The sequence below is a fragment of the Marmota flaviventris genome, chromosome 15 (genome assembly GCF_047511675.1).
Source record: "Marmota flaviventris isolate mMarFla1 chromosome 15, mMarFla1.hap1, whole genome shotgun sequence".
Lineage (NCBI taxonomy): Eukaryota > Metazoa > Chordata > Mammalia > Rodentia > Sciuridae > Marmota > Marmota flaviventris.
The window spans coordinates 2,591,333-2,616,566 of NC_092512.1; the positions used below are offsets into that span (position 1 = coordinate 2,591,333).

The 25,234-nt window shown below is 61.9% G+C and overlaps 1 protein-coding gene across 1 annotated transcript; it reads left to right on the top strand.

Moving 5' to 3' along the window:
- The first annotated feature begins 8,304 nt into the window (after positions 1-8,304).
- Positions 8,305-24,198, top strand: LOC114101267 (uncharacterized). Its single transcript, XM_027946215.3, has 5 exons — positions 8,305-8,406; positions 9,013-9,090; positions 9,400-9,746; positions 10,693-10,803; positions 23,606-24,198. Exons 3-5 carry the CDS (start codon positions 9,451-9,453, stop codon positions 23,847-23,849), a joined length of 651 nt encoding a protein of 216 aa, XP_027802016.3. The 5' UTR covers positions 8,305-8,406; positions 9,013-9,090; positions 9,400-9,450; the 3' UTR covers positions 23,850-24,198.
- The last annotated feature ends 1,036 nt before the right edge of the window (positions 24,199-25,234 follow it).

Genomic DNA, 25,234 nt, shown 5'->3' on the forward strand with positions numbered 1-25,234 from the left:
ACTCCTCAGCCTGTCCCTCTGTCCCTGCTGTCACCCCTGTCCAGCTGAGTTGGACCCCAGATCTCCTATCAGCCTCCACTGCCTCCCATCTGCACCACCCAGAGCCCCTCAGCCCCCACCCCCACTGAGAAAACCATACCCGGGGCCAAGAGGTGGCCCACTCACTGTGACAGACGAGCATCCCCCGGGCCGCCTGGGGTTTGGGCCAGTGCTTTCCAGCCCTGTGGTCCTTGCAGCCCCCAAAGACAGTGAGCATCCAGCCAGCGCTTGCTGGTGAAGATAGAGCCACACTGTTGGCGGTATTCTAAATGCAACATGGCACAGTTGAAGGTACGAACTCATTAAAACAGAGACCCGTTGCACGTCAGCACAGATAGTTTTGTGAAAATTCACTGTATTCTTCAAAAGAGAGAAAGGAGAGCGGAGAAAGGCGAGAGCCGCGCCCGCAGACCCTGGCCCCGCTCGCTGGACACCCGGAGCCTCTCCTGCCTTCAGCCTGCTGCTCAGGGGAGTTGGCCAAGAACCGTCCCAGGACCTCGTGGGTCCCCCAAGAAGATCTCAGGTCCCCAGAACCCCCAGCCCCTGCTCAAACCTTGGTTCAGGGGAACCTGATCCCGTAGCTGCCCTGCTTCCAGCCTCCTCAGGGACATAGCCTGGGCTCTGCCCGGGTCCTGCAGGGGCAGAGGCGGGAGAGAGCACCCGGCATCCAGGGCCCACGCTCCTGGCCTCTGTGCAGCCTGGGACCCTCACCCACACGGTGGGAAAGTTACATCCCTGAGGTTGGATGACACATGTCCACTCCTTGCCCAGCACCATGCCTGGCTCCCAGCTGGGACTGGGAACGATGGCAGCGCTGGTGACGGTGCTGACACCATGGCCCAGGCCCCCACTCCCTGGAGAGCCCCTCCTCGGCCCCACCAGGCCCACCCTGCCATGCCCACCCCCCATGCAGGCCCCAACCTGCCTGGTCTACCATTCTCTGCTCCTTCTTAGTGCCCCAGTCACCTAGGGACCCTCAGCGGAAGAGCAGGTTTATGTCCCCTAGTGCCTGAACTGACAGAGTGACCAGGAGCCCTGCCCTGGGCCCAGGCAGGCCTGGCTTCTGTGGCCTCCACGAGCCTCAGTGGTTCATCTGGGTTCCCCTGAACCAAGATGATAGCGCATCCCGGATAACAGGTGACCCATCCACTACTCCTCAGTGGGTACTACCCTGGGCCAGCAGCTGGTCACCAGGGTCCTGTGCTCACGCAGCTTGTCTGAGGGCAGAGCCGGACATGGAGCCAACAACCAGAGCAAAGCGTGCACATGGCGCCTGTGGGACAGCCAGGAGGGGGAAGGCCCTGGGGAGGCCTCCGTGGCTAGGGCAGAGGGCCCTGGGCTCGCAGGGGCTCAGGGGCCAGGAGGCTTTGCAAATGGCCCTCAAGCTGTGGTGAGGGGTGGCTAGAAGAAGCCCGACCAGGAGCTGCCCGTGAGCAGGTTCTGGGGCAAGGGCCACCAGGAGGGAGGCCCAGCGAGCACAGGCCAGGCAGAGAGAGCACACCTCTGAGGCCCACGAGGGACACTGTCAGGACCCAAGGGGACATTCCCTGCCAGAGCCTCAGCCCTGTGCTGCACGCGCTCACACACACACTCACACTCTCACACACTCTCACACTCACACACTGTCACACACAGTCTCACACTCTCACACAGTCTCACACTCTCACAGTCACACACACTCTCACACACTCTCATACTCACACAAGTCTCACATACACATTCTCACACTCACACACTGTCACACACTCACACACAGAGACACTGTCACACACTCACACTCACTCTCACATACACATTGTCACACACTCACACATGCTCACTCTCACACTCACACACTCTCACACTCATTCACACACTCACACATTCTCACACTCTCATTCACACACTGTCTCATTCACACACTCTCACATTCACACTCTCACACACTCACTCTCACACACTCACTCTCACACACTCACTCTCACACTCACATTCTCACACTCACTCACACTCTCACACACACACACTTACAGAACAGGGGTGCTCCACACATCTCTGTGGAGGAATCAGTGAGTCCCTTAGAAGAAGGCCTGACGGAGATGCGGTCAGCAGCACTGAGCAGACACACGTGGGTCCGTGTAGCCCGAGGAGGAATCCACGCCATCTCGCCACTCGTCACCGTGCAGGATGAGCAGCTCGGGTGGCTGCCCCGTGGCTCTGTCGTAGCCTGGCTGGGCTGGAGCCCCGGTCCCTGCAGGAGTCCCGGTCCCCGCAGGCCCTCAAGGCCACGGCCCTGCCTGCTGGCGGGCGTAAGGCCCAGAGCTCCCGCCCAGCCCGGCCACAGCCGCCCAGTGTGCACCTTGCAGTCAGACCGCGAGCCCCTTGGAGAAGGCGGTTTGCCGCCTTTGTACTTGGTGGCCAGGCACAGGGCGGGGTCCAGGGCCCCTTACTGGAGGGCTGGGTGGGAGGGGAGGAGGTCAAGCTGGTGCCACACAGATGGCAGCTCTGGGGTGAAGCGAAGCAGGAGGACTGAGTGTCCATGGGCCTGCGTGTCCGGGTGTCCATGGGTGGACGCATGTCTGTGTGACGTCGCGTGCCTGTGTTGGTGTGCATTTCGGGGGGTGCCGCCCTGTCTGTGTGTAACTCAGCCTGTGTTGATGCAGGGGAGGCCCAAGACAACCACCGGGAACTTCAGCTTGCTCGGGGACACTCTGCATCCCCAGACGCTCTGTGACCTGAGAGCAGAGCTCCTTTTCTCACGTCCCAGGTGTGCTGGCCTGAGTCATGCCTTTCATTCACTCACACACAGACAAGTGTAGGACTCCAGCTGGGGTCTGAGGGGGCCGCAAGCCCGGGCCCCACGCTCCTCCCCCAGCCTCCTCCTGCAGCCTCCTCCCCCAGCCTCCTCCCACAGCCTCCTCCCCCAGCATCCTTCTACCTTCTGCCCCAGCCTCCTCCCCCACCACCTGCAGCCTCCTCCCCCTACTTCTTCTCCCAGTATGGACCATCCTGCAGAGCCCCTGTCCAGCAATGTCCTTTGCAAATGATGTCCTACAATGTCCTCCGGGAAACCCACGCTCCCCTCATGACCAGAACAGAAGTCCCCTCGGAGACTCCCTGGAGAGCTCTCTTGTCCCTTCACTACGCTCTTCCCCTGGGGTTTGAGTGCTTGCTGAGCGTCTCCGCCAGGCCCCCTCCAGGCAGAGCTGAGCGAGGTGGGCGCAGCTGCCCGTGGGGCTCCTGGCTGTGGGGAGGATGGGCTCCTCCTGGGCTGCCCGTGCCTCCCTGTCACTCTCAGACTGCTTCTCACCGTGACTTGTCATCATCCCGCTACTGCACTGAGACTAAGCCAGAGAGAGGTGGTGTCCTGGGCCAGTCTGCCCTCTAGCCTGGCACATAGTAGGTGTTCAAAGAAGAAAGGCAGATGGGTGGGGGTAGGGAGCCAGGGAGCGCGGTCCCTGGCGGCCGGGCCCGTGGTCCTGAGTCAGCATGAGCGCGAGGTGGCGTGGGTGGTGGCGGAGGCTGAGCCTTCTCATGCCAAGCAGGCGCGGCGCTCTGTCCTCGCCGCCCGCACGGCTCCCGTTGCTGCTTCTGAAAATGTCAACTTCTTATCTCGCCAGAATTTTTCCTGACTTGGAGAATTCAATAAAGCAGCTGAGTAACACTTAAAATAATAATGAAGCTCTGTATTTCTGCAACTCCCGGCCGCTCCGCAGAGCCGGCTGCCTTCCGCCATGATCAATCTTCATTTTCACACCAGGCCAGACAGCTCTGCAGGGTGGCAGGGTGGGGCTGGCCCGCGGCCCCGGGGGATTGGCGGGCCACCAGGAGGCCAGGCGCTGACCTGCCCGCTAGGCGCTCATGGGGTGGAGGCTCCCAGGCCCTGCCCACGGTCCCTGAGCACCCCTCACACGGGGCCCTGAGCACCCCCTCCCACCAGCAGGGCCCAGCCCTTCCTCTGCATCCCCAGGGCCAGGGCCACCCTCACCCCTTGCTGTCAGCTGGGAACTCCTTGCACTTTCCAAGCCCGGTGTGGGCGGCCTCCCAGTCCCCCAGGCTCTGGACGGACAGCCCAGGAGGGGAGGGTTGGTGGACAGTGGGATATTCTTCCAGTTCTCAGAGGGTAAAACTGAGTCCAGAGCCATGCACTGACCAGCTGTCCTGCGCTGAGCACCCTGCAGAAGGCGGGACACCAGGGCACACCCAAGCCCAGGCTCAGGGTGCAGAGTCCAGGCACTGACCTAGACTTTCTGTCAGGTCTGGGGGTCTTTGCTGGCCTCCTTATGGTGGGATAAGGGTCTGGAGGCCCAGAACAGAAGGCCCTGGGCCCCAACGCAAGTAGCCCTGTCCCAGAGAGGCCCAGGCAATGGGGTGGGGGATGGGGAGGGGACATCTAGCCCTGACTCCACTGTCCCCACCATGTGCCCTGGGTCCAGTTCAGGGACCTCCAGGAGCTTCGCATGTCCATCTTCAGAACCGGAGCACAGTGGTTTCAGCAGCAGGAGCTGGGGCGTGACGGGGCCGAGGTGGTGGGTTGCTGGGGTTCACGAGCCCCACCTGGCAAGGGAGCTGCAGAGTGGGCTCTTCCTGCACCTGTCCTCACTCTGTCCCTCAAGAGCTGCGCTGTTGGGTTTGAGTCTCCTCCGATTTGTCAACAACCTTCTCTTATGGAGCTCTCATCGAAGGCCTGCAAATTGACTCCCGGGCTAACGAGAACTAATTAATCTTCCCCCGCCCTCCACCCGGCCAGCGTCCTCGGAATCATCCCTCACTTTGCTGTCTTTGGGGACGGGGGCAAGGCCAGGTCAGGACGGTCCAGCTCAGCAGGGGTCACAAGTGGGAAAGGAGCTCCCAGCGGGGCCGAGACCCCATGCCTACAAGGCTCCCAGAGGACTGCTCACGGTGGTCCCAACTCCTCATCAGCAGACCTGGTCACAGCCCTGACTTGGCTTTGACACTCACAAGGACAGTAGGTGCTTGAAGTCCCTTGGGGGAGGGAAGAGAGCCACCCAGATGTGCCTGTGGGACAAGCCCGAGCCTGGAGGTGGCTCACCGAAGTCCCTGGGTCCCCCAGCAGGGAAGAGGGCCGGGCTTAGCTCTCCTGAGAGCAGCCTGAGCAGCAGGGTCCACTCTGCAGGGCAGGTGTCAGCCGATAGATGGCCCAAGCCTGTCCCACGACAGCCGCACAAGCACCAGCTACTGGGACAGTCTTCCTGACAGGGCGGGGCTGCCTTCCCCCAGAGACCATGTGGCCATGCAGATGGGCTCTACTGGCCAGGCCAGCCAGCCCCTGCAGAGCGCCCCTGCTCTGGGGGATGAGCCACCCAGAGGAATCTGCCGTCCCTCCCTCCTTGAACTCTAGGCCACCAGGCCACACCGGCTGCCTCCCCAGCCCCTCGCCCACCAGCCCGTCCAGTTAAGAAACCCCACCTGCCTCGAGGCCTGTAGCCCTCTGTCCTCAGTGTGTCCCGAGCGTGGCTCTGTCCACCCAAGCCTGGAATGGCGGCGTCTCCCCCAGCCTCGCAGGCCCATGGCCCACTTTCCCAGGTGCACAACCGGGTTCAGCCTCCTCTGCCTGCCGGGCTCCCCAGGCCCTCTGGGCTGAGAGCAGGGCCACTGTGGCTGGGCAGGGGGACCTCACTGCGGCCTCCTGGAAGACGCCTAGATCCCCCTGAACCCGGAGCAGCTCCTGCCTGTGCCTCTCGGGGCACAGAAAGAGTCACCTCTCAGGGGAGACAGGGCTAAGGTGCCGAGGGGAGGCCTGGGGGACGGAGACGGACGTGACCCTCCAGTGGCCCTCCCCGGCCCGGTCCTCAGACACACAGGCTTCAGGGTGCGACCCCGCCCTGGTCACCCTTGGCTCAGGAGTTCCGGAAGAGCCCACAGGGGACGCAGGGGGAGTCAGATGAGCTGTCCTTGCAGCCTAGGGCTGGCAAGACGGGAGGGTAGGGCGGCAGGTAGAGAGAAGAAGCCTTACCTGCAGGTGACCTGGCCTCAGACCCCCTCAGCCAGTCACCCGTGACTCCTCAGCTCCAGTACCTGGAGCTGCCCCAGAGGGACAAGACAGGGAACACAGACCCATATCTAGAGCAGGGGACCTTCAACAGCCGACCCCACAGGGCATCCCCCAGGAGTCTAGTGGTGACAGAGAAAGGGACAAAGTCAAAGGACATTCGGGGTTGGTGCTCACCACCCCAGGCCACCTCATAAGCTAGTACTGAAGGACTCAAACTGGGCAAGGCCCTGCTGGGGGGCTCGGTGCCCCGGGAGGCCAGCCTCAGCCAGCCTCCAGGCACGGGCTCCGTCCCCAGGTGAGCCTCCAGCCCTGCCTCACGTCTCAGGGGCTGTCACCGAGTGACGTTGCCTGGCTCCTGCCTGGCGTCACATTGGCCTAAGGGGGTCGTAACCTTGACCCATGTGAGGCGGTGGAGCCCCTGACCACAGAGGAGCCCCACAGCCTCGGCCTCGGGACCGTGCCCTCCCCCCTATCCCTGGCCCCTTGCTCGGAGCCCTGTCCTGGTGCCACTTTCCTAGTAAAGTCTCCTGGCTTCTTGCCACCCGTTGGTGGAGGCCTTGGTGAGCGAGACCCAGGGGAGGGAAGGCCGAGCCGGCAGCCCAGACCCAGGAGCCAGGACGGACGAGGAGCTGAGCTCTGGGGGCCTGGCGGGCAGAAGGGACCTGGTGGCCCCCTCACCACACAGCACGACCAGGTCTCCACCACCATCGTCATTATCCGCACCTGTGCCTCGGAGAGTGCCACACTGAGGGACGCCAGGTCCCCGGCTTGGGGGCCCTGGGACACTCTTCCCACCCTCTGCTTATGACATTCTGTGCAGATAGAGTAGGTCAAGGCCTGCTGTGCAGCCCCTGGGCACCTGGCCAACCTGCCCCCCTCCTCTGAAGGCCATCTTGCCTTCAGGACAAGGCTGTGTGGCACAGGGACACTGGGCACTGTGGCCTGTTAGGACCCTTCCAGAATGGTTGCAAGATGGGGCTCTCCAACCCTGTGGGGACGAGTGAGCTGGTCCCAGGGGGAGGGCTCTGGGCCGGGAAACCCTGGGTCACCTCGGATTCCTCCCTGGCAAGGGGACCCCTCGGAACCTCAGCTCTGCATGTTCAGGGTGGGGTGGTGAGCAGCCATGCCCCACGAGGACGCAGCACGTGGGCACAGAGCAGTGTCTGGGCCTCCACACCCACCCCTCCCTACTGAGGAAATCACTCTAAAAACACCGAGGCTGCCGCAGGCTGTGTGGGCGGCTGCTCCTTCATCTACATTTAGGCCTGGCTCTGCTCCAGGCCCGGGAGGGCTGTCTAGGAGAGTTCAGAGAGGCCTCACCAGGAGCAGCAGCCCCACTCGCAGCCCAGCCCCGCAGGCGGGGGCTCGGTGCCCGGGAGGCCAGCCTCCAGGCTCAGCCCGCAGAATGGTTGCTCCGTTGATCTGACGCAGTTTGGATGAGGGGATGGATGCCTTGGCAGAGTCCCCCGTCCCAAGAGACCGTCCCCTCTGGGGCAAGGATGGCCCCACTCCTCTGAGAGGGAAGGGCTGGTTTGTAAAAGCCTGGAGTTGGTGGCCTTTCCCCGGCCAGCTCACGGGCCGCCTGATCTGCCTTATCGGGGCTAGAAACTGGTTCCTGTGGGAAAGGCGGTGGAAACCCCTCCCCTGGGGGTAGGGGGACCGACCCCCCAGGGACCTCCCCTGGCAGGCCAGGCTCTTAGCTCTGGCCCAGGCATCTGCTGAACACCCGCTGTCCACCCTGCGGAGGCAAAGCCCACGACCACCCTGGATGGCCAGGACCCTGGGGTCCGGGCTGGGGGAGGGCGGGGAAGCACTGAGCTGCCCGAGCTGCCCAGGGCCCTGGGGCTGGGCCTCGTGGGGGACAAGGAGGGCAGCTCCCAGGCCAGGGCACACCCTGGGAGTAGACGGGGTGGGGTGGGAGGACCGGGACCTTGAAGGGCCCTGGCCACTTCCCAGGCCAGTTTCCTGCAATGCCCGGCTGCCGCCCGTGCCCCTCCTGCCTCCAAAACCCCAGGGTCCTCGGAGCCTCCTGCCGGAGCTGGGGACCCAGCTTCCCATGGCCGCCCTAAGGACAGGCAGATCTGAACTCCCTGGCGCAGACGTGAGCCGTGAGCCGGGTTGGCAGCTGGAGGCACTGAGCAGGTGGCAGTCCTGGTGAGCCTGCCCCGAGGAGACGCGGGGTCCCCGGCTGGGAGCAGGTTCTGAGGTGAGATTTAATAGGAGGACTGGGGAGAATAAATTCTGTTATACAATTTTATTCCACAGCCTCCCCTGTGCTGAATAGCAATTGCCGACGCAGGGCTTGTGTTATAAATAGAAGAGGTTCAGGGCTGGGAGGCCTGGGGACTGCCTGCCACCCCCTCACTTGCCAGGTGGGTGACGCCAACTTTTCTTTGTCACTGGGGCTGCTGCAGAATGGGGCTTTGAGGAGATCAGGGCACAAGTGCCAGGCTGTAAGACCAGTTGCTCCAAAGCCAGAAAGCCCACCACTGCAGAATGCCCCCCAAACATTTGGAGTTCCCAGGATGCCAGGCAACACGAGGGGGCAGAGAGGAAGAGGGGGAGGACAAGGAAGGGTGGACAGAGGGCGGGGACAGGGAGGGGTGAGAGCTGCCCTGGCCGCTGGGGGTGCTTGTAGAGGAAGCCCCGGATGGGCCCAGCCAGGGGCTCACGCAGGTCTGGGGGCAGCTGCTGAGCAGGAGGGGGCTGGGGGTCTTCCAAGCTTCCTAGGGAGCCAGGACAAGCCCAACCTGCACCGGAACTAGAAGGTCAGGGGCGAGGCGGGGCAGGGGCTGTGGGCCAGGAGGACCTCCTTACCCCACCCAGGGCCCCAGGAGGGCTCCTAGCAGGTTGGGGACTGGTGCTGTGGAAGCCCTTGGCAGGCAAGCTGTGGGGCGCTGGGGAGGGGTGGGGGGCTGGGCTCCCAGGCAGGGACACCTCTGAGAAGGCGGTTCTGGGACCTGTCTGAACCTGCCCAGGTGGCCCTGGACACTCCCCTGAAGACCTGGAGTCTGCAGACTGTGGACATTCAGTCCCTGCCAGTCCAGGACAGGCAGGTGAGACTCCAGCAGGCTCAGACACCTCCTCATGTCCCCCAGTCCTTCTGTAGCAGAACACTGCTCAGCTGAGGTGGGTCGTGATGGCAATTCAGAAATGGCCTTGAACTGCAGCTGTCAGGGTGACAACATCAGAAGTGACCAGTGTTTGTTGGCAAACACTCTTTATGACGCTGTGCCCCGCCAGGGCAGGGCACGTGCTGGAGTGGTGCATCGGGAGCCCAGTCTTCCTGGTCATGAACTTGGGCGTGTCGAGGCCTTGGGTTCCAGGAACCTCCCTCAGTGACAGTGACTCTGCTGCCCCCACAGACCCCATGGTGCATCCTGGCCATACCACACCCCGTAGAGATCCTGTCCGGGATGATCTCTGCCGGCTCTGGCTCTCGCTCCTCCAGGGAGGCCATGCTTCTGGACCCCCACGATCCTCCCAGCCCAGCCCCAGCCCAGCAGGGCACCTGCAGACCCCCGTCAGGGCCCCTCGGGACGGTGGCCCAGGGAACCCAGCACTCCGCCCCCTTCCTACCCTGGAAAGGCGCTTTCCCATCAAATGATGTGCCCTCAGGTGACACAGCCGCCTGTCACTCCTCCTCTCCTGGCAGGAAGTGGGATCCATCTGGCGCAGGAGGGAGATCAAGATGTGGTGCTGCTGAGCTCAGGTGAGAATCTCCCCTTGATTCCCGGAGCTTGGCAAGTCCCCAAGGGCTGACAGGACAAGGAGCCTCAGAGGCGCCCCATCCTGATCCTGGAGGTCTGGGTGGGACGGAGAGAAGGCAGGTCCCTCTGGTCTGCCCACCCTGTGCTCCTGCGGAGGACACGGGGATGGCACTGGCAAGAAGAGGGACAAAGAAGGAGGGTCTGAGGGGGAAGCCCCTGCCGGCTGGAGGCTCAGGACCAGCCAGGTGACCTCCAGGGCACTCAGAGGCCAGCAAGGACAAGGGTGGGCAGAGCCAGGGGGCGGGGCTCCAGGGAAACAGGCTGGGGGGCGGGGTCCTTAGGCTGCTTTAGGCCAGTACAGAGGAGGCTGCTCCGCCCTCCGCTGGCAGCCCCAGCCAGGGCTCTCTTCTCTCCAGGCCACTCTCTAGCCCCCCGCCGTGCTCCCTCCCTCTCCCTCTCTCCCTCCCTCCTCTACCCTTGCTCTCACTTCCTCCCTCCCTCCCCTTCTTTCTCCCTCCTTCTCCCTCTCCCTCCCCCTCCCTCTCTCCCTCCCTCTCCCTCTCTCCCTCCCTCTCCCTCTCTCCCTCCCTCCTCTCCCCTTGCTCTCACTTCCTCCCTCCCTCCCCTTCTTTCTCCCTCCTTCTCCCTCTCCCTCCCCCTCCCTCTCTCCCTCCCCCTCCCTCTCTCCCTCCCCCTCCCTCTCTCCCTCCCCCTCCCTCTCTCCCTCCCTCTCCCTCTCTCCCTCCCTCCTCTCCCCCTTGCTCTCACTTCCTCCCTCCCTCCCCTTCTTTCTCCCTCTCGCTTTCCCTTCTCCCCCTCCCTCCCTATCCCCCTTTCCCTTCAGGTGAGTGGCCACACCCCTCCTGGAATAGTGGGGGGCAATAGGTCTCTTATTAAAGGCAGACAGCAGTCCCCAGCTTGGGTCCCCTGCTGAGAAGGGGCTTCCAGTCCTGCCCTGTCTAGGAACCTGGGAAGAACAGCCACTGTCCAGCACACCTGTCCTCTGCAGCATGCAGATTCCATGATGGTGTCCTCAGGCTGCCTACCCCCTATGCCCCGGTGAGCACGGGACAGTCATCTCCTAACCAGGTCATGTGAGATGGCGGAGGGGAGGGGTTCCCTGTGAACCCCTGGCCAGCCTGGCTTGGAGTTGTCCAAGGGGGGATGGTGCTAGAGGCCTGGCCCGGACAAAGGGGCCTTAGAAGGGCCAGTTCCTCCCTGAGCCCGGAGGAGGTAAGCGGCAGCAGAGCCCCTTTCTCCTGGCCTGGGGGAGGGCAGCCGCTCTGCAGACACGTCCACTGTAGGCTCCCCGGCCTACAGAGCCCCACCAGGCCCTGCCTGCTGAGCTCCCAGGTGGGTGGCAGCTTGGTGTCTGATGCAGTCTGCCTCCTGGGCGCAAGCTGGGCCGCCTCCAACCTCCTGGGTGTGACCGCATGGCCAGGTCCACGTGAACACACGGGGCTGCCCATGCCGTGGCCGAGGGCAGGACCCTGGGAACCCTGCGATGGTGAGGCTGGATGGAGGGACTGCGTGAGGATGGGACTCCAGGCCTGGGAGGCACACTCCAAGGGTGGTTGGACTGGCCAGTCTGATATCTGCAGGGCAGGCCGGCAGGTGCGGGCGCTGCTATCAGGAAGCAGGATTCTTTCATTTCTTCCCCTGGGAGCTCAGTGCTGCTCACATGGCCTTCTGCTGATTGGGTGAGGCCCACCCAGGTGGCCAAGGACAATCTCCTTTGCTTCCAGAGGCTGCCGCCCTGCCCACAGTCCTGGGACCCCAACACAGGAAGGCCCCAACTTGCTGACTGGCATCCCTGCCAGGCCCTGGGCCAGGCCCAGCTCTCTGGCACCTAACCTGGGCCCTTTGCTCGACAGTGTTGCCTGGGTGAGGAGATGACCTCCTGTCTCAAAGCCGGGGTCCTGCCCAAGCACCCCCACACCTGCAGCCTCAGGCTGGAGTCCTCCTGCACGAGCAGAGAGGAGCTTGTGACAGGCAGGGTGCAGGAGGCCTCCTGCAGGGCGCGAGGCTGAGCTGCTGTGGCCAGGACCTTCCCAGGTGGCGCAGGAATTTGCACCTGGACTTCCCCACGGAAGGTGCCTGAGCCCCAAGGCTGGCCCAGAGCGCCAGGCAGAGATCCAGTCACCCTTTAGGACCGAGCCTCAGGAGTCTCCTGTTCCACAGGGGACACAGGCCCTTCCAGACTCCAGAGAAGGGACAGAGCCCGCTCCTGGAGATGAGGGTCCAGGCTTCCTGTAGAAAGAAGAGCAGGGCGGGGTGGGTCCACTGTGGCTGTCCTGAGAGGACAGTGTGTGAGTGTGTGTGTGAGTGTGTGTGAGTGTGTGAGAGAGTGTGAGAGTGTGTGTGAGTGTGTGAGAGAGTGTGAGAGTGTGTGAGAGAGTGTATGTGTGAGTGTGTGAATGTGTGTATGTGAATGTGAGTGAGTGTGTTAGTATATGTGAGTGTGAGTGTATGTGAGTGTGAGTTGTGTGAATGTGTGTATGTGAATGTGAGTGTGAGTGTGTGTGAGTATATGTGAGTGTGTGTGAGTGTGAGTGTGTGCGAGAGTGCAAGTGTGTGAATGTGTGTATGTGAATGTGAGTGTGAGTATGAGAGAGTGTGAGTGTGTGAGTGTATGTGAATGTGTGTGCATGCCTCAATGTGTGTGTATGTGAGTGTGTGTGAGTATATGTGAGTGCATGTGTGTGAGTGAGTGTGAGTGTGTGTAGGTGTGACTGGGTGTGTGAGTGTGTAGTGTGAATGTGAGTGTGAGAGAGTGTGTGTGAGTGTGTGTGTGTTCTATCTATCCATCTTCCCTCTCTCCTTCCCCGACTGTCCTGTCTGTGATCTACCCATCACTGGCCTCTCTGCTGCTGACTTGGAGAACCGGGCGCCTGCGGTGAGGTGGCTGGCAGCAGCGCTGGTCACTCCTTCAGGCCCTGGGCTGGGAAGGCCAGCTTGCTGGTGCAGGTGGGAGGGCCGGGGCTCCAGGGAAGGCTGCTTCCTTCCTGCTCCTCCTGCCAGGCAGCCCTCCCACCTCGGCTCTGTCTCTCTGCTTCTCTGCTGTAAGGACCTTGCAATGACCTTGAGCCCACCAGATAACCCAGGGTCCTCTCCCCACCTCAGGAGCCTGTTGCATCTGTAAAGGACCTCTTGCCACATAAGGTGACACATTCCAGGTTCAGGGACCAGGACACGGGCACCCTGGCATCAGCCTACACAGCCGTGAACACGTTTGCCAAACCAGACACCAAGGGTAAAGAGGTCAAGGACAAGGCTGGGCTGCCACAGCCTGGCTCCTGCTCACCTCCCTCTCCCTCTGCCCTTCCATCTCCGCTGCCCATGGTGACACTGGGGGCACAGCCTTTCTGCAGCCCCTGAGGCACCACCTGACCCTGCCCACCCAGCTCTCAGCACGCCCTCCCGCCAGCCGCCCTGCTCAGGGCACACCACACACATCTCCCCTGGGCAGCCCAGGTCTGGGACCCTCTGCCTGAGCCATGTGCCCTGCCCCAGCACCCTGCTCCTGCCACCACCAGCTCCCCCTCCTCTTCAGTAACTCCCTAACTCCCACATTTACACAGACCAGCTATTCCAGAACGTTCCAGAGCGCCCCAGGCTGGCTGCCGCTCCCTGGGCAGGCCTGCAGCCCCCACTCTCCCCCTCAGTCAGAGATCCTCAGCACGCCTTGCCTGATGCAGGGCTGCCACTCCTCCCGCATCACTGTCATCCAGGGGACAGCTGGCCGCCCCGCCCCACTTGCCATTGGAGAGACTGAGCCACAGGGACTTGGTCACTGGCCCTAGGTTTGGCAGGTTCATAGGTGGAGTGGGCAGTCTGGCCACAGTGCTCTCTCTCCAGTGACATCACTCTGAGCAGGACCCGTAGTGTCCCCGTCTCCCTCCTCTTCAGTGGGGGGACCCTCATTCTTTCCACCTGACACCTGTCCAGAGCTGACTCAGTGTGGGAGCCCCGTGGTGCATCTGCGACGACATGAGGGTAAAGAAGAACCTTCCAGACCAGGATGGAGCCAGAGTCCCCCGGGAGGCTACTGGAGCTCCCCACACCTGGTCCCCTGGAATCCTGAAACCCAGACATTGCTCCTAGAGCAGGCTCACATCAGAGGGGCCTCCTGAGCCCCGAGGCGCTGGGGCCCACTGCTCACAGCGACTCCTGAGGCTGAGAGGAGACCTCGGCCCGTGGGGAACCCCAGAGATCCCAGAGGCCTGCGGACGTACCTCGCCCCTCCGCGTAGGCCCCAGCGCTCTGCCTGGCCAGCCTAGGTAGCACACGCTCTCCCAACACGTGGCCTGGCCACAGACCACCTCCACGGCTGGAGGACTTGCACAGCTGAGGTGGGGTGCAGGCCAACCCCACCCCACAGCAGACCTGCTCACTGGGGGCCTCACTGGAGGGTGGGAGTCACCCCTGGGAAAGCCAGGGAAAATAGGGTACTCCCTCGCCCAGAGGCAGGAGACAAATCCATGTGACCAGCCCCACAGGGCGGGGGTTGGTGGTGGGAAGCAGCAGTATAGCCTCCTGTGGCCAGTGGGGAGGGCCCGGTGTGGCCCAGCTTAAAAGGCCTGTCCCTGCCCAAGCCACCCAGCAAAGCCAGGACCCCACAGCTACTGTCAGGATCCTGGCCCTGTGCAGGCTGTGGCCACATATGCAGGGGGTGGCCTGAGATGTGCTTCCCCAAGGCCTCCGGGTTACTGTCCAGGTCTCTAGGGGATCACGTGGGGAGCAGCCCAGGGCCCTAGAGTGACCTGTTCATTGCTGTCCGTGGACTTGGATTTTTCACAGGCCCACAGACCTCAGTCTTCCCTGGGTTCTGAGTGCTGAGTGTAGGTGTGACTGGGAGCATCTGAGACCAGCCACCACCCAGCCCATGACCGTCCCCTCGGAGAGCAGGAAGGACTCTGAAACTTCTCACCCAAACCAGGACTTGACCAATAATTAAGCTGGGACCAGAGGCTCAAAAGAGACTCCTGCTGACCTTCCAGATATGACAGAGGAGTTAATGTGAAATCTAGCTACTCCCGGGGCCGGCGCCACGGGAAAGAGCCTTTTACACAAATATCTGTCACGTTTGCCGCACACACGTGTGACTCAAGGCATGCCACTGTGAATGTGGCGGGCATGTTCTGCTCCGTGTTGTCCCCAGCGGCCAACACCTTCCCTAAATGGATTTAGGAGGCCAGTTCGCACCTACCTTGCCTGCCCCACCCCAGGGAGGGGCCGGGGCTGGGGGAGCACAACAGGGTGCTGCCAGCAAGCCCGCATCCCCCCACTGTCAATTATTTCTCACAACTTAGGAAGAGCAGGGAAGTCCTGGGTCACGCGGCATCGTCACCCACAAGCCATTTCTTTTGCAGCTAGCCGGGCTCTTGCAGAAACGTGTGTGAGTCCTGTGGAGAGCAGAGCCGTCTGGGTGAGAGACACTGGGGGACAGCCGGAGCCAGCAAAGCAGCTCTGCCTGCACCCACCGCACAGCTGGGCGGGCTCACACCGGCCGTCCCCGCAGGCCGGTCCCCGCCCGTTGGTTAAGGCACTTTGTTTCACAACCCCTCTGACAGGCCCCAATTTCCTCATTTCCCTGTTGGAACGCGTCGCATCGTGTCTTGTTAGGATCCTGCCTTTCCTTCCCTGCACGAGGTCTCCGCACAGACTCTTAGCGAACATTAGTTTTTAATGGCTGTAATATTCTTTCGAGTGGATAAACCACAGGTTACTTAAACATTCCCCATGTTCAGGCACTTGGGTTTCTTCTAATTATTTTGCTACAAATATATATTTTTGTGTTTCGCATCACTTCCTCGGGACAGCAGCCAAGCAATTAACTTGCCCGTCTTGGGGGGGCCTTTCTAGAAGTGTGGTCACGTGGCCGGCTGCCTGCTCCCGGGAGTCCCTGCCTGCCCCGACACAGCCCCCCAGGCTCAGCCCCCAAGCACGCAGCTTCCAGCCCAAAAGCACACTGTGGACATCGGCACATTTCAGTGTCTCCCCATGTTAATAAGAGGAGAATTTTGTCGTAATGTGCATTTCCGTTATTACTAGGGAGGGAGCACGCTCCTCCACAGTCCCTTCCTGGCTGCATGTGGATCGCGCAGCCGTGGGTTTTGGTCAGTGTCTAGTTGAGGCCGCGCGTTGCCGAGGACCTTTGTGAACTCGTCCCGCACCAACGATGCCCGCCCTTAGCGTGCCATGGGCAGTTCTCCCCACACGACAGCGGCTCTCCTGGGCCCACAAAAATATATATTTGTAGCAAAATAATTAGAAGAAACCTTTCTTGCATCTGCCATATGCAAAATTTTCCTGTCTCCTGTGAACAGCTGCCATTTCGTCTATTCTCCTGGTTTTAAATGCACCCCCCCCCCCATGTCTTGCTCTTTGGCTCTGGATTCCCGGCTTCTGGTGGGTGTTTTACCATCATCCGGACGCTGTCGACCCAGGGTTCACAGCCAGGAGCAGCGCCCATGGCCTGCTTCAGCTCATGGTGCAAGAGGGGGTTGGAGGGGCACCTCCCGCCTGCAGACCTGGAGGTTGGAGAGCAGCGCTCCTGGGTGGGGCCCGGGGCCGGGAAGTCCCCACACGGTCCCTCCTGGAGGGCTTTCTTCTCCCACGTCCCTGTATTGGTTCTCAATCAGGGACAACCCCCCCCCCCCCCGCCAGGGACGTTTGGCCATCTCTGGTTGTCACAACAGGAGCAAGGCAGGGGTACCCAGTGGGTGCAGGGGTGGATGCCACTTGAGATCCTACAGGGCACAGAACGCAGCACAGCCCCTGCCCCAGGACACAGAATCGCCCAGCTCCTAATGTCACTGTCTGGAGGTTAAGACGTCCTGCTTTAGGCTAGATGGCATCTTCCCGGGAGAGGCCACTACGGCTATGCTGGACAAGGGCCCAGTGTCGGCCGGTCAGTCGGTGTGGCGGTCCTGCTGTGCGGTTCCGCCCTCCCTCCTGGATGGCACTGGGCAGCAGCACACACACAGTCACAAGAAAAAGACCACCTGCCCACTTCCCTTGCAGCTGGATGCTGCTGTGCCCGGCACTGAGCTGTGAGCAGTGACAGGGGCAGCTTCAGGAGCAGGATCAGCAGTCTGTTGCCACTCCTGCCTCCCTTCTCCTGGGCCCTAGCATGTGGTGTTGGAGCTGCAGCCCCCATTTTGCGCCATGATGTGGCTTTGGAACTGCAGGCTCCGTGGCTCAGTGCACCCACAGGACTGAAGCAGCCTGGTCCCTGGGAGCTCCTGGTCCCTGTGGCACAGCCCACTCCGGTCCTGGATTGCCCACCCCCAGGCCCATGGAAAGGGAAGACAGGTCCTCTCTGGGCCATTGCTGTTCTGAGTCTCTGTGACTTGCCACTGAGGTTTAGCGTTGCAAATGTGGATTAGAAACCTTTGTGGAGGTTTCTGATAAATTCCAACAGGAAGCTGAGAGGATTAAGCAGAATAAAATGTGCAGATTTCTTAACTGATCACGGAGCACACGGCAGGACTTATAGCCAACTTGCTGAGCTGCGGCGAGCCCTGCCACATGGCAGGCACCAGGCCTCACAGCTTACCCAGTTCCTAATCCCCAAGGGACCCCCAGCAGAGTTGTCCCTGGTCCCTGTTAGGAAAGAGGCAGCTGAAGCACAGAGACCGTCCACCACTTGCCACCGTCACAGCTTGCGAGCAGGGAAGAGCCGGCCCCTGCATTGTGTCTACACCTCAACAGGCACTGAAGCCCTAGACTGTGGAGGCCTTAGGGTCCAGCTACCATAGATCAAGCTGCCTTTGCCTGGTGGTCTTGCTTTATGTTGTGACCCAACATGGCTACTGCAGCTCCAGCTATTGTATCTGCAATCCAGCAGACATTTGAATACAGGTAAGGTATTTGTGGTGGCATGTGGGTTTCCACAAGGAATTGAGGCACAAAAAGGCCAAGAGATCTGTCCAGCTTTGCACGTTGAATGACCAGCCAAATGGGACCCTGAACCCAGTGGCCCTAATATCATTCTGTATGCTTAGCCTCCAAGCAGAGCTGCCTCCGGGTAGACACCACTGAACCAAGGCAGAGAGCAGAGGGACACCAGCTCTGGTCGTGACCTTGTGAGTGGCAGGAGGACATGCCTGCCTCCCACTGACTGCTCAGACCCACACCAATCTCCATCATAGGTGAGGACACCGAGGCTCAGGAGGTCCAGACGGGCCTCAAGTGTGGAGGTCAGGAAGAGGCGAGACTAAAGCCAGACACTGCCCTCCAGCCCTCCCTCTGCTCCATGCTGCGTACCCACTGAACCCCCAAACTGCACAGACTTCTCCTTGGTCCAGAGTCTCCCTTCTGGGCTTTGGCTGACCAGGCCTGGGAGGCCTGGGTCCTCACTGGCCTGCAGTCCCCCTGCCTGGCTATCCCCCTCCACCCTGTTCCACTGGCACCTCCAGTGCCCACCCCAGGAGCCCCTGTCTCGGCTGCAGACAGTGGGAAGTTGAACCCTTTGCTCATGTCCAGGAAGAGAGGAGAGGGGCACCCTCTGTCCTGGGGTGGTCAGGGAGGGCTCCCTGGAGGAGGTGAGTTCGATGCTCCTACCTGCAGGGGAGAGGAGGTGGGCCTGAGGCCAGAGGCTCCACACCCTGGAGCAACCAGCTTCCCGGGCCCTAAGGAAGGAGTGCGGCCAGGGTAGGTGGCCCCATCACTCGAACGTGCTGCCAGCTCATTTGGGTCGTTAGCACCTAAAGAGGGTGTAAAAGTGACTTACGAGCTGAAATCAGGTGCTCGGGCATAAACACGCCAGGCCCATGATTGATCTGACTGGGTAAATAGCTTTTATAATTGGTATGTTTTTATTAAACTTTAAAGGCTGCATATTTATGTGGGAAAGAATCGAGGGCATGTTGAGACGGGCGTGCTGGAGCCTTAGGGCCTGCTGGCCTCCCTGCTGGCCTCCCTGCTGGCCTCCCTGCTGGCCTCCCTGCTGGCCTCCCTGCTGGCCGAGGCCCAGGACTGTAAAGTGGGCCTCTGCTGGTTGGGCCCCCAGGACCCCGGGGACCCAGGGGGGGAGGAGGGGCTTGATTGCTTAATTCTGTTTGATGGCTTGGGTCGCTTCCCAGACAGGGAGGTGACTCTCACTTGGCTTCCAGCGTCAGTTCCAGAGGTCGAGAGAGAAGCCAGGGCAGCGGGAAGAAGGGGGGCAGCGCCTGCTTCCCGCTGACAGAGCCCCCCCCACCTCCCCCCCCGAGACCGCCCTGCCCAGGACCCACAGCTCAAGGCCACAAGGTGGAGGTGGAGGCTAAGTGCTGGGTCCCCTGGAATGGCAGGACCCCTCTTAAACTCAGGAGGCACCTCAGCGGGCATCATTAGGAGCCACCTGCCCAGAGCAAGTGAGCGCAGAGAGTCCCTGGGGTGCAGAATGCCCTGACCCATATGCAAGGAACTCACTGTCCCCAGAGAAGGAAGGAGTGCTCGAACCTGAGTCTCAGTGTGTAGAGGGGCTCCTTAACCAGACTCCCACCACCACAGCCCCCAGCTTCCAGGCTGGAGCAGATCAAGCTGATTAGTGTGCAACCAGGAGTAGGGCTCAGTGTGTGACCAGGATCAGGGCTCTGCCAAGCCTCAGTGTGCAACCAGGAGTAGGGCTCAGTGTGTGACCAGGATCGGGGCTCCGCCAAGGCTCAGTGTGCAACCAGGAGCAGGGCTCAGTGTGTGAGCAGGATCAGGGCTCCGCCAAGGCTCAGTGTGCAACCAGGAGCAGGGCTCAGTGTGTGACCAGGATCAGGGCTCAGCCTACACCCCTATAGAGCTCACTTCCTTATGCTTACCCCTTTGCCTCTGTTGGGGCCTTTGAGGGACAGGGGCCTACGGGAGGTGGGCTTCTTGGTTTTCCAATGTGAATTAGGTCTGAGAACTGAGACACCAGCAAGATGCTGGCCAACTGTCCCCCGTGCAGCAGGGCTGAGCCCAGGTACCCCTCGTTGACGCTCGGGCAGGGGTGTGTGGGCAGCTATGGCCTCTTCCACTTGCTCCCAATCCCGGCTTCTCGTCTAAGCCTCAGCCAACTCTCCTAAGCAGGGCTGAGCCTCTGTCCATCCCAGGAGCCTCTGCAGCCAGAGGCAAGCCTGCGGGCTGGGGGAAGCTCCCACCTCCTGCCCAGGCTCTAGAGTGAGGAGGGCAGCAAGAGGGACTCATCCGCTAGGAGCACCCCTGCCAGACGGCGGAAGGCCCGAGGCTCACTGCCTCTCATGGCAGAGGCCAGGAGGGCAAGGCCCTGCCTCCACGGTGTCGAAGTCAGACCCTGACTCGGCTCAGGAGCTCACATAATGTTTGTTTGTCAGTTTGTACTGGGGATTGACCCTAGGGCTTACCCACTAAGCCACATCCTCAGTCACTTCGTTTTTTATTTTGAGCCAGGGTCTCACTGAGTTCCGAGGCTGGCGTTGAACTCAGCCCTCCTGCCTGAGCCTCCTGAGCAGCTGGGATTGCAGGTGTGCACCACCCGTGCCTGGCTTAGAGTCTCCTGTCTGTTTTCCGGGGCTCCAGCAGAGGGCAGAGGGCAGAGGCCTGCCAGCCCTGAAGTTCCCCAGGAGCACAGCTGCCCAGCCAGGGGCTCGGGGACTGGGGAACAAGGCTGTGGCCCATCTGGTCTGGAGGGACCCCGGCAGACACCTACCCTGGCCCACCGTGCTGGGCATGGCCACCCACCTCTCACACTGGGCCACCTGCCCTGGCCACTGTGTGGCTCTTTCCCTAACCACACTATGGCTGGGGTTCAGCGAGCTTCCAAGACTCCCTTCCAAGTGGTCTTTGGACAAACAGTACTGGGCAGAGGGCAGCGTCTTCTGCATAAGTCACAGGACAGCTTGTCTCTGACCCCAGCTCTTTGTCCTCCACAGGAGGCCAGCAGGAAGGCAGTTGTCCCCACATCAGGTGGCTTCATCTCTGCCAGGTGGGCATCTTGGCCTGAGGTTCCTGGGAGGCTTCAGGGAGGACGGGGACAACCTGTCCCCACAGTCAGTAAAAGAGGCCTGCACTCAGGGAAGGAGCCCGGGATGGAGACAGGCCTCTGCCAGGGCCTCGGGACTCACTGAGGAGCAGGGCTCGCACCCTGGGCTTCAGGGGTGGGGCTGTGCAGGTCTCAGGGGCACGTCATACCTAGGGAAGGGTCTCCAGGGTCAGGCCACCTGGTCTGGACTGGACCCTGAAGCAGTGTGGGTCTGAAGGTCAAAGCTTCTGGAGAGATCTCTAGGAGTCCACAGTGGGGGTCAAGCCTGGCGGGCAGCGGGGTGCTGGGGAAGGGCTCAGTGGTGACTTGTGAACCAAACAGAGAGACAGAGCCTCGTCGGCCAGCAACAGAATGACCAAGAGGTTTGCTCGGCCCATGCCCCCGGGACAACCCGGCATTGGAGAGCCAGCTTGCAAAACCCCCGGATGTGGACCACGGGCTCTGCGGGGCCAGCAGTGTGGCCACTGACTGCTGCAGGGCTGGGGCGATCCACCCTGGCCTTCCTGCCGCCCAGCCACATGGACTTCCAGAGCGACGGTCCCTGGGGTCGTCTGCTGGGAGGAAGCCCTGTCACACAGGAGAGGGCGACTATCAGGACGCAGCAGGGACCCCTCCGAGGCGGGCTACATGCCGGCTCTGGGGCCAGGCAGCGGCTCTGGGGAGGAGCAGGGGGCCGCCTGGGTGCCCCGGCTGCACCTCTCTGCACTGCCCCCGACAAACCCTCCCCAGCCAGCCTGCCCCATATGCTGCTGCCCTGGTGGAGCCGAGGGCCCCACTGACGTCTGCCCAGGATGGGTGGACGGGCAGCTGTGCAGGCAGCGGTAACATCACAGCCGCGGATCACAGCCACCAACGAACAGCCCTGCATAAAATCCCTCTGCCCCCCTCTGCAGTCAAGAGAACTCAGGGAGGAGGGAGGAGGGAGGAGGGAGGAGGGACCCAGCACCTGCTCCTGCCGCAGCACCGCAGCCCCCTCCCGAGGAGCGAGCAATCGCTGGGCTGAAAGGAGCAGTCTCTCCCACCCTCTCCCGAGTGGCCCCGGAGGATAGGGAGGCCGGAGCAGAGACGAGCCCACAGTGTGCGAGGCAGGCAGGCATGGCTCGCTCCTGGTCACCCGTGTCATGCTCAGCTGGAAAGGTGGCCGTGGGCCCAGGCTCAGCAGCAGAGAGCCACCAGGGTTCCTCTGCCTTGAGGCCCCAGGGCCAGCGTCCCCAGGATGCCCCCTCTTGCCTGACGCTCAGGAGTGCCCAGCCCGGGCAGCACCTTGGCCTTTTCCCTGCCTGGGCCTACCCGTGGACTGCAGGGACTGGCCATCTGCAGGCTGTTACCCGGGAGAGCCCACACAGGATGGGAGCTGCTCCTGGGGTCACTCACTGCCCCCCTCCTCCATTCTCCCTCCTGCTGGCCTTGGCCTCCCTCCTGCCTGCCTTCCGTCTTGGTCCCTCTCTGCAGAGCCTGCTCCCTGCGTCCCTCCTTCCTGTGGCGCCCCCCCTCCATCTCCCCTGTCCCTTCTCTTGATCACTTTTATTTTGAAAACCCATCACTTTTACTTTGAAATACTTTGGCTCGGGGAGCTGCACACTAGTATGGAAGAGCCTGTGTCCCCTGCCCTGGTCTCCCAGGGCTCCCCCCACCTCAGCTCACAGGGACCCAGGACCCAGCGACAGGCCCGCCGCCTTCACCTGCTGTGGCATGAGTCTGTGTGTGTGACGTGTCTGTAGTCCATCTGAGTGAGTCTGGTATGCGTGTCTCTGTGTGTAACCACGTGTGACTTGCCTCCGTGTCTCTGAGCATTGTGCTGTGTGTCTGTCTCTGGGTAGGTGTGTATATCTGTGTGTGTGTGTGTGTGTGTGTGTGGTGTGTCTGTGCACTCACGTATCTGTGTCTATCTACGCCTGTCTACATGAGTGCCCGTTTACCTGTGGGTCTGCATCAAGAGTGTGACTATATGTGTGCCTGTCACCCTGTGTGTGTGTGTGTGTGCATGTGGCTCTGTGGCTGTCCCCACACACTTTGGTGCACTGGGAAGTGGGGTGTGGGGCTGCTGTCCCTCCCAGGCCCCGCATGCTGCCCCCTGTTGCACTCATGCCCGTCGGGTCCCTGGCCCGGCGGTCACTCTGCTGTTCTCATCTCTGCGGTTTGCCCTTGGAGAAGGTTCTGTCAGTGGCTCATGGGCCATACCCTTGGCCTTGGCTCCTTCCCCACTTGGCTGGAGCCTGAGCCCAGCCAGGCTGCCATGGCACCAGCCCTCTCCTTTCACATAGAAGGGTATCTGTGGCTGGGATGTGGCAAAAACTTTCATTGCATACGCCAGAAACCCCCACAGCAATGGCCTTGGGGGCAGCTCAAGTGCAGGATTCTGGAGGGCGCCAGGGACAGCCTGGCAGATGATTTCAAGGGGGTGGCAGGGTCAGGGCAGCAGGCAGAGTGGGGCAGTCAGGGCCCATCTGTTGGGGATGCTGCAGGCTTGCACCTCCTGGGCCCAGCCCAGCTGTGGCCGTGGGTGCCACACTGCCCTGGGCAGGCCTCCTGGGGAGGGGTCACCTGTGGCACCAGCATCTCCAGTCTCAGCAGGCCGAGCTCCGCCAGCCAGCCTGCCCCTGCTCCTTGGAGTCTGGACAATTTGCAGAGGCTCTGGCTTCGTGCAGCCAGGACGAGCTCCTGCAGGTGGGCACACAGGGAGCAGGAGTTCTGACAGGTGGGCCTCCGAGGCCTGGAGTGCGAGGTGGCAGGAGGCAGTGGAGGGGCAGCAGCTGGGCCAGGGGTGCCCGGGGCCAGAAACCAGCCAGAGGAAGGCAGAGGGGGGGAGCTGACCGGACTCCCGGGGGGCGGCTGGGAGCTGCTGAGAACAAGCCCCCAGTGGTCTCCCATACTCCATTCCAGAAGCCGAGAGGACAAAGAGCGGCTGCAGATCACGGAAATTAAAGTGTTCAGAGGAGCAAGGAAGACAGCAGGCCAGCAGCCGCCCGTGGATGCCCACGTTGCGGGCTTCTGTCCACCTGAAAGCCAGTCCTGCCAGAGAGCGGCTGTGACCCAAGAGGGAAGCAGAGCCAGAGCCCACGGTGGAGCTGCTCGGTCAGGGCTGGTCACGGCGGGGGCAGCCTGTGAGCCTTCTGACCCTGTCTGACCCCAGCCCTTTCCTGGCCAGCCTCCTCTCTGAGCCTCCAGGCTGGGCCTCCGTTCCCTAGTTGCAGAATGGGGTGACAACGTGGGCAGCGTCATGCACACAGCTGAGCACTGCAGCCTGAGTCTGCCCGCCCTGCTGATGCCAGCCAGAGCTGCTGCTGGGCTGCCCGTCAGCGCCAAGGCCCTGGGACCCACCTCCAGACGGCGCCGGGCTCCAGTCTGTTTGCTCAACAGAGAGCCTGGCAGGCACAGTTCCCCTGGTTCCAGCCCCTTTTTGAACCAGATTCATTTGATTTCTCATCTTTATTTTGGCAGGAAAAAAATGTAATTTCTAATTTAAAAATGTAGAAGGCATCCTCCTCGTCAACATGCGCCCAGCTCAGATGGTGTTTGGGAAATTAGTTGTGTCACTCACTCACCAGCACCCGGCCCAGCAGCGGGGATGGCCTCTCCCTCCTTGCACCCCGTCACCCCCTGCTGGCCTCCTGGGGCAGTGCTGGGACCCGTGGGCCGAGGGGAGCATCTGGAGGTGCCAGAGAGCCTGGCAAACACCGGCAGATCCCCATCTGTGAGCTCACCTCTCTGCCATCCAGATGGCGTCTCCGGGGACAAGATGTGATGCCGTGGAGGCTCACAAGAGGAGCTGGGGCGACCGTGGAAGAGTGCAAGCCCAATCCAGGCAGTCAGAGAACCTAGCTTTGCCCTGGGTGCACAAAGAGCTGTGAACGTGGAGAAGCCGAGGGCCTCCCTGGCCTTGTCTCCTCGTCTGCAGAAGGGCTGGGCCTCCCATGGCGACCACAGGCATGCAGGGCACAGTGCCTTGCCAGCAGGGGTCAGGCCTCCCTGAGGGGTCAGTGGGTAGCTCACACCACGCCTTGAGCAGGGAGAGCACCCACGGTTGTTAGAGGAGCTCCTCGGGGGGTGGAAGGCGTCCCGTGGGATCTACCTTTTCCCGCATGGGAAAGACAGAGGCCATGGAGGCGGAACTCTTCCCCTGACACCCCAGGTGGGTTCTATGGGAGGGGCTGCCCAGGTCCAGGCCGGCTTCCTCCCCGCCCCCCCCCCCCCCCCCCCGACCCAGCGACCTGCAGGGGCTCTGATCCTCAGCATGGTGGAGGCAGCAGGTGTCTGGCCTGGGCCCTCTTCCTCTCCACCCACGGTCGGGGAGGCTGTCCCAAGGCCTCAGGTGTCCACGCGCCTCAGGATTTCCTGTTACAAGTGGCAGAAACACAAGGTTCGTGACCCGAGTCAGGAGAGGATTCCCTGGCTCACTGTTTCCCACGGAGGTCCACGGCCTGCTTGTCTAAGGCTGAGTGCTGGGCGCCTGCTGAGGGCCGGGTGCCATTCCAGGCCCCGCCAAAGAGGTGACAACGAGAAGAAACCAAA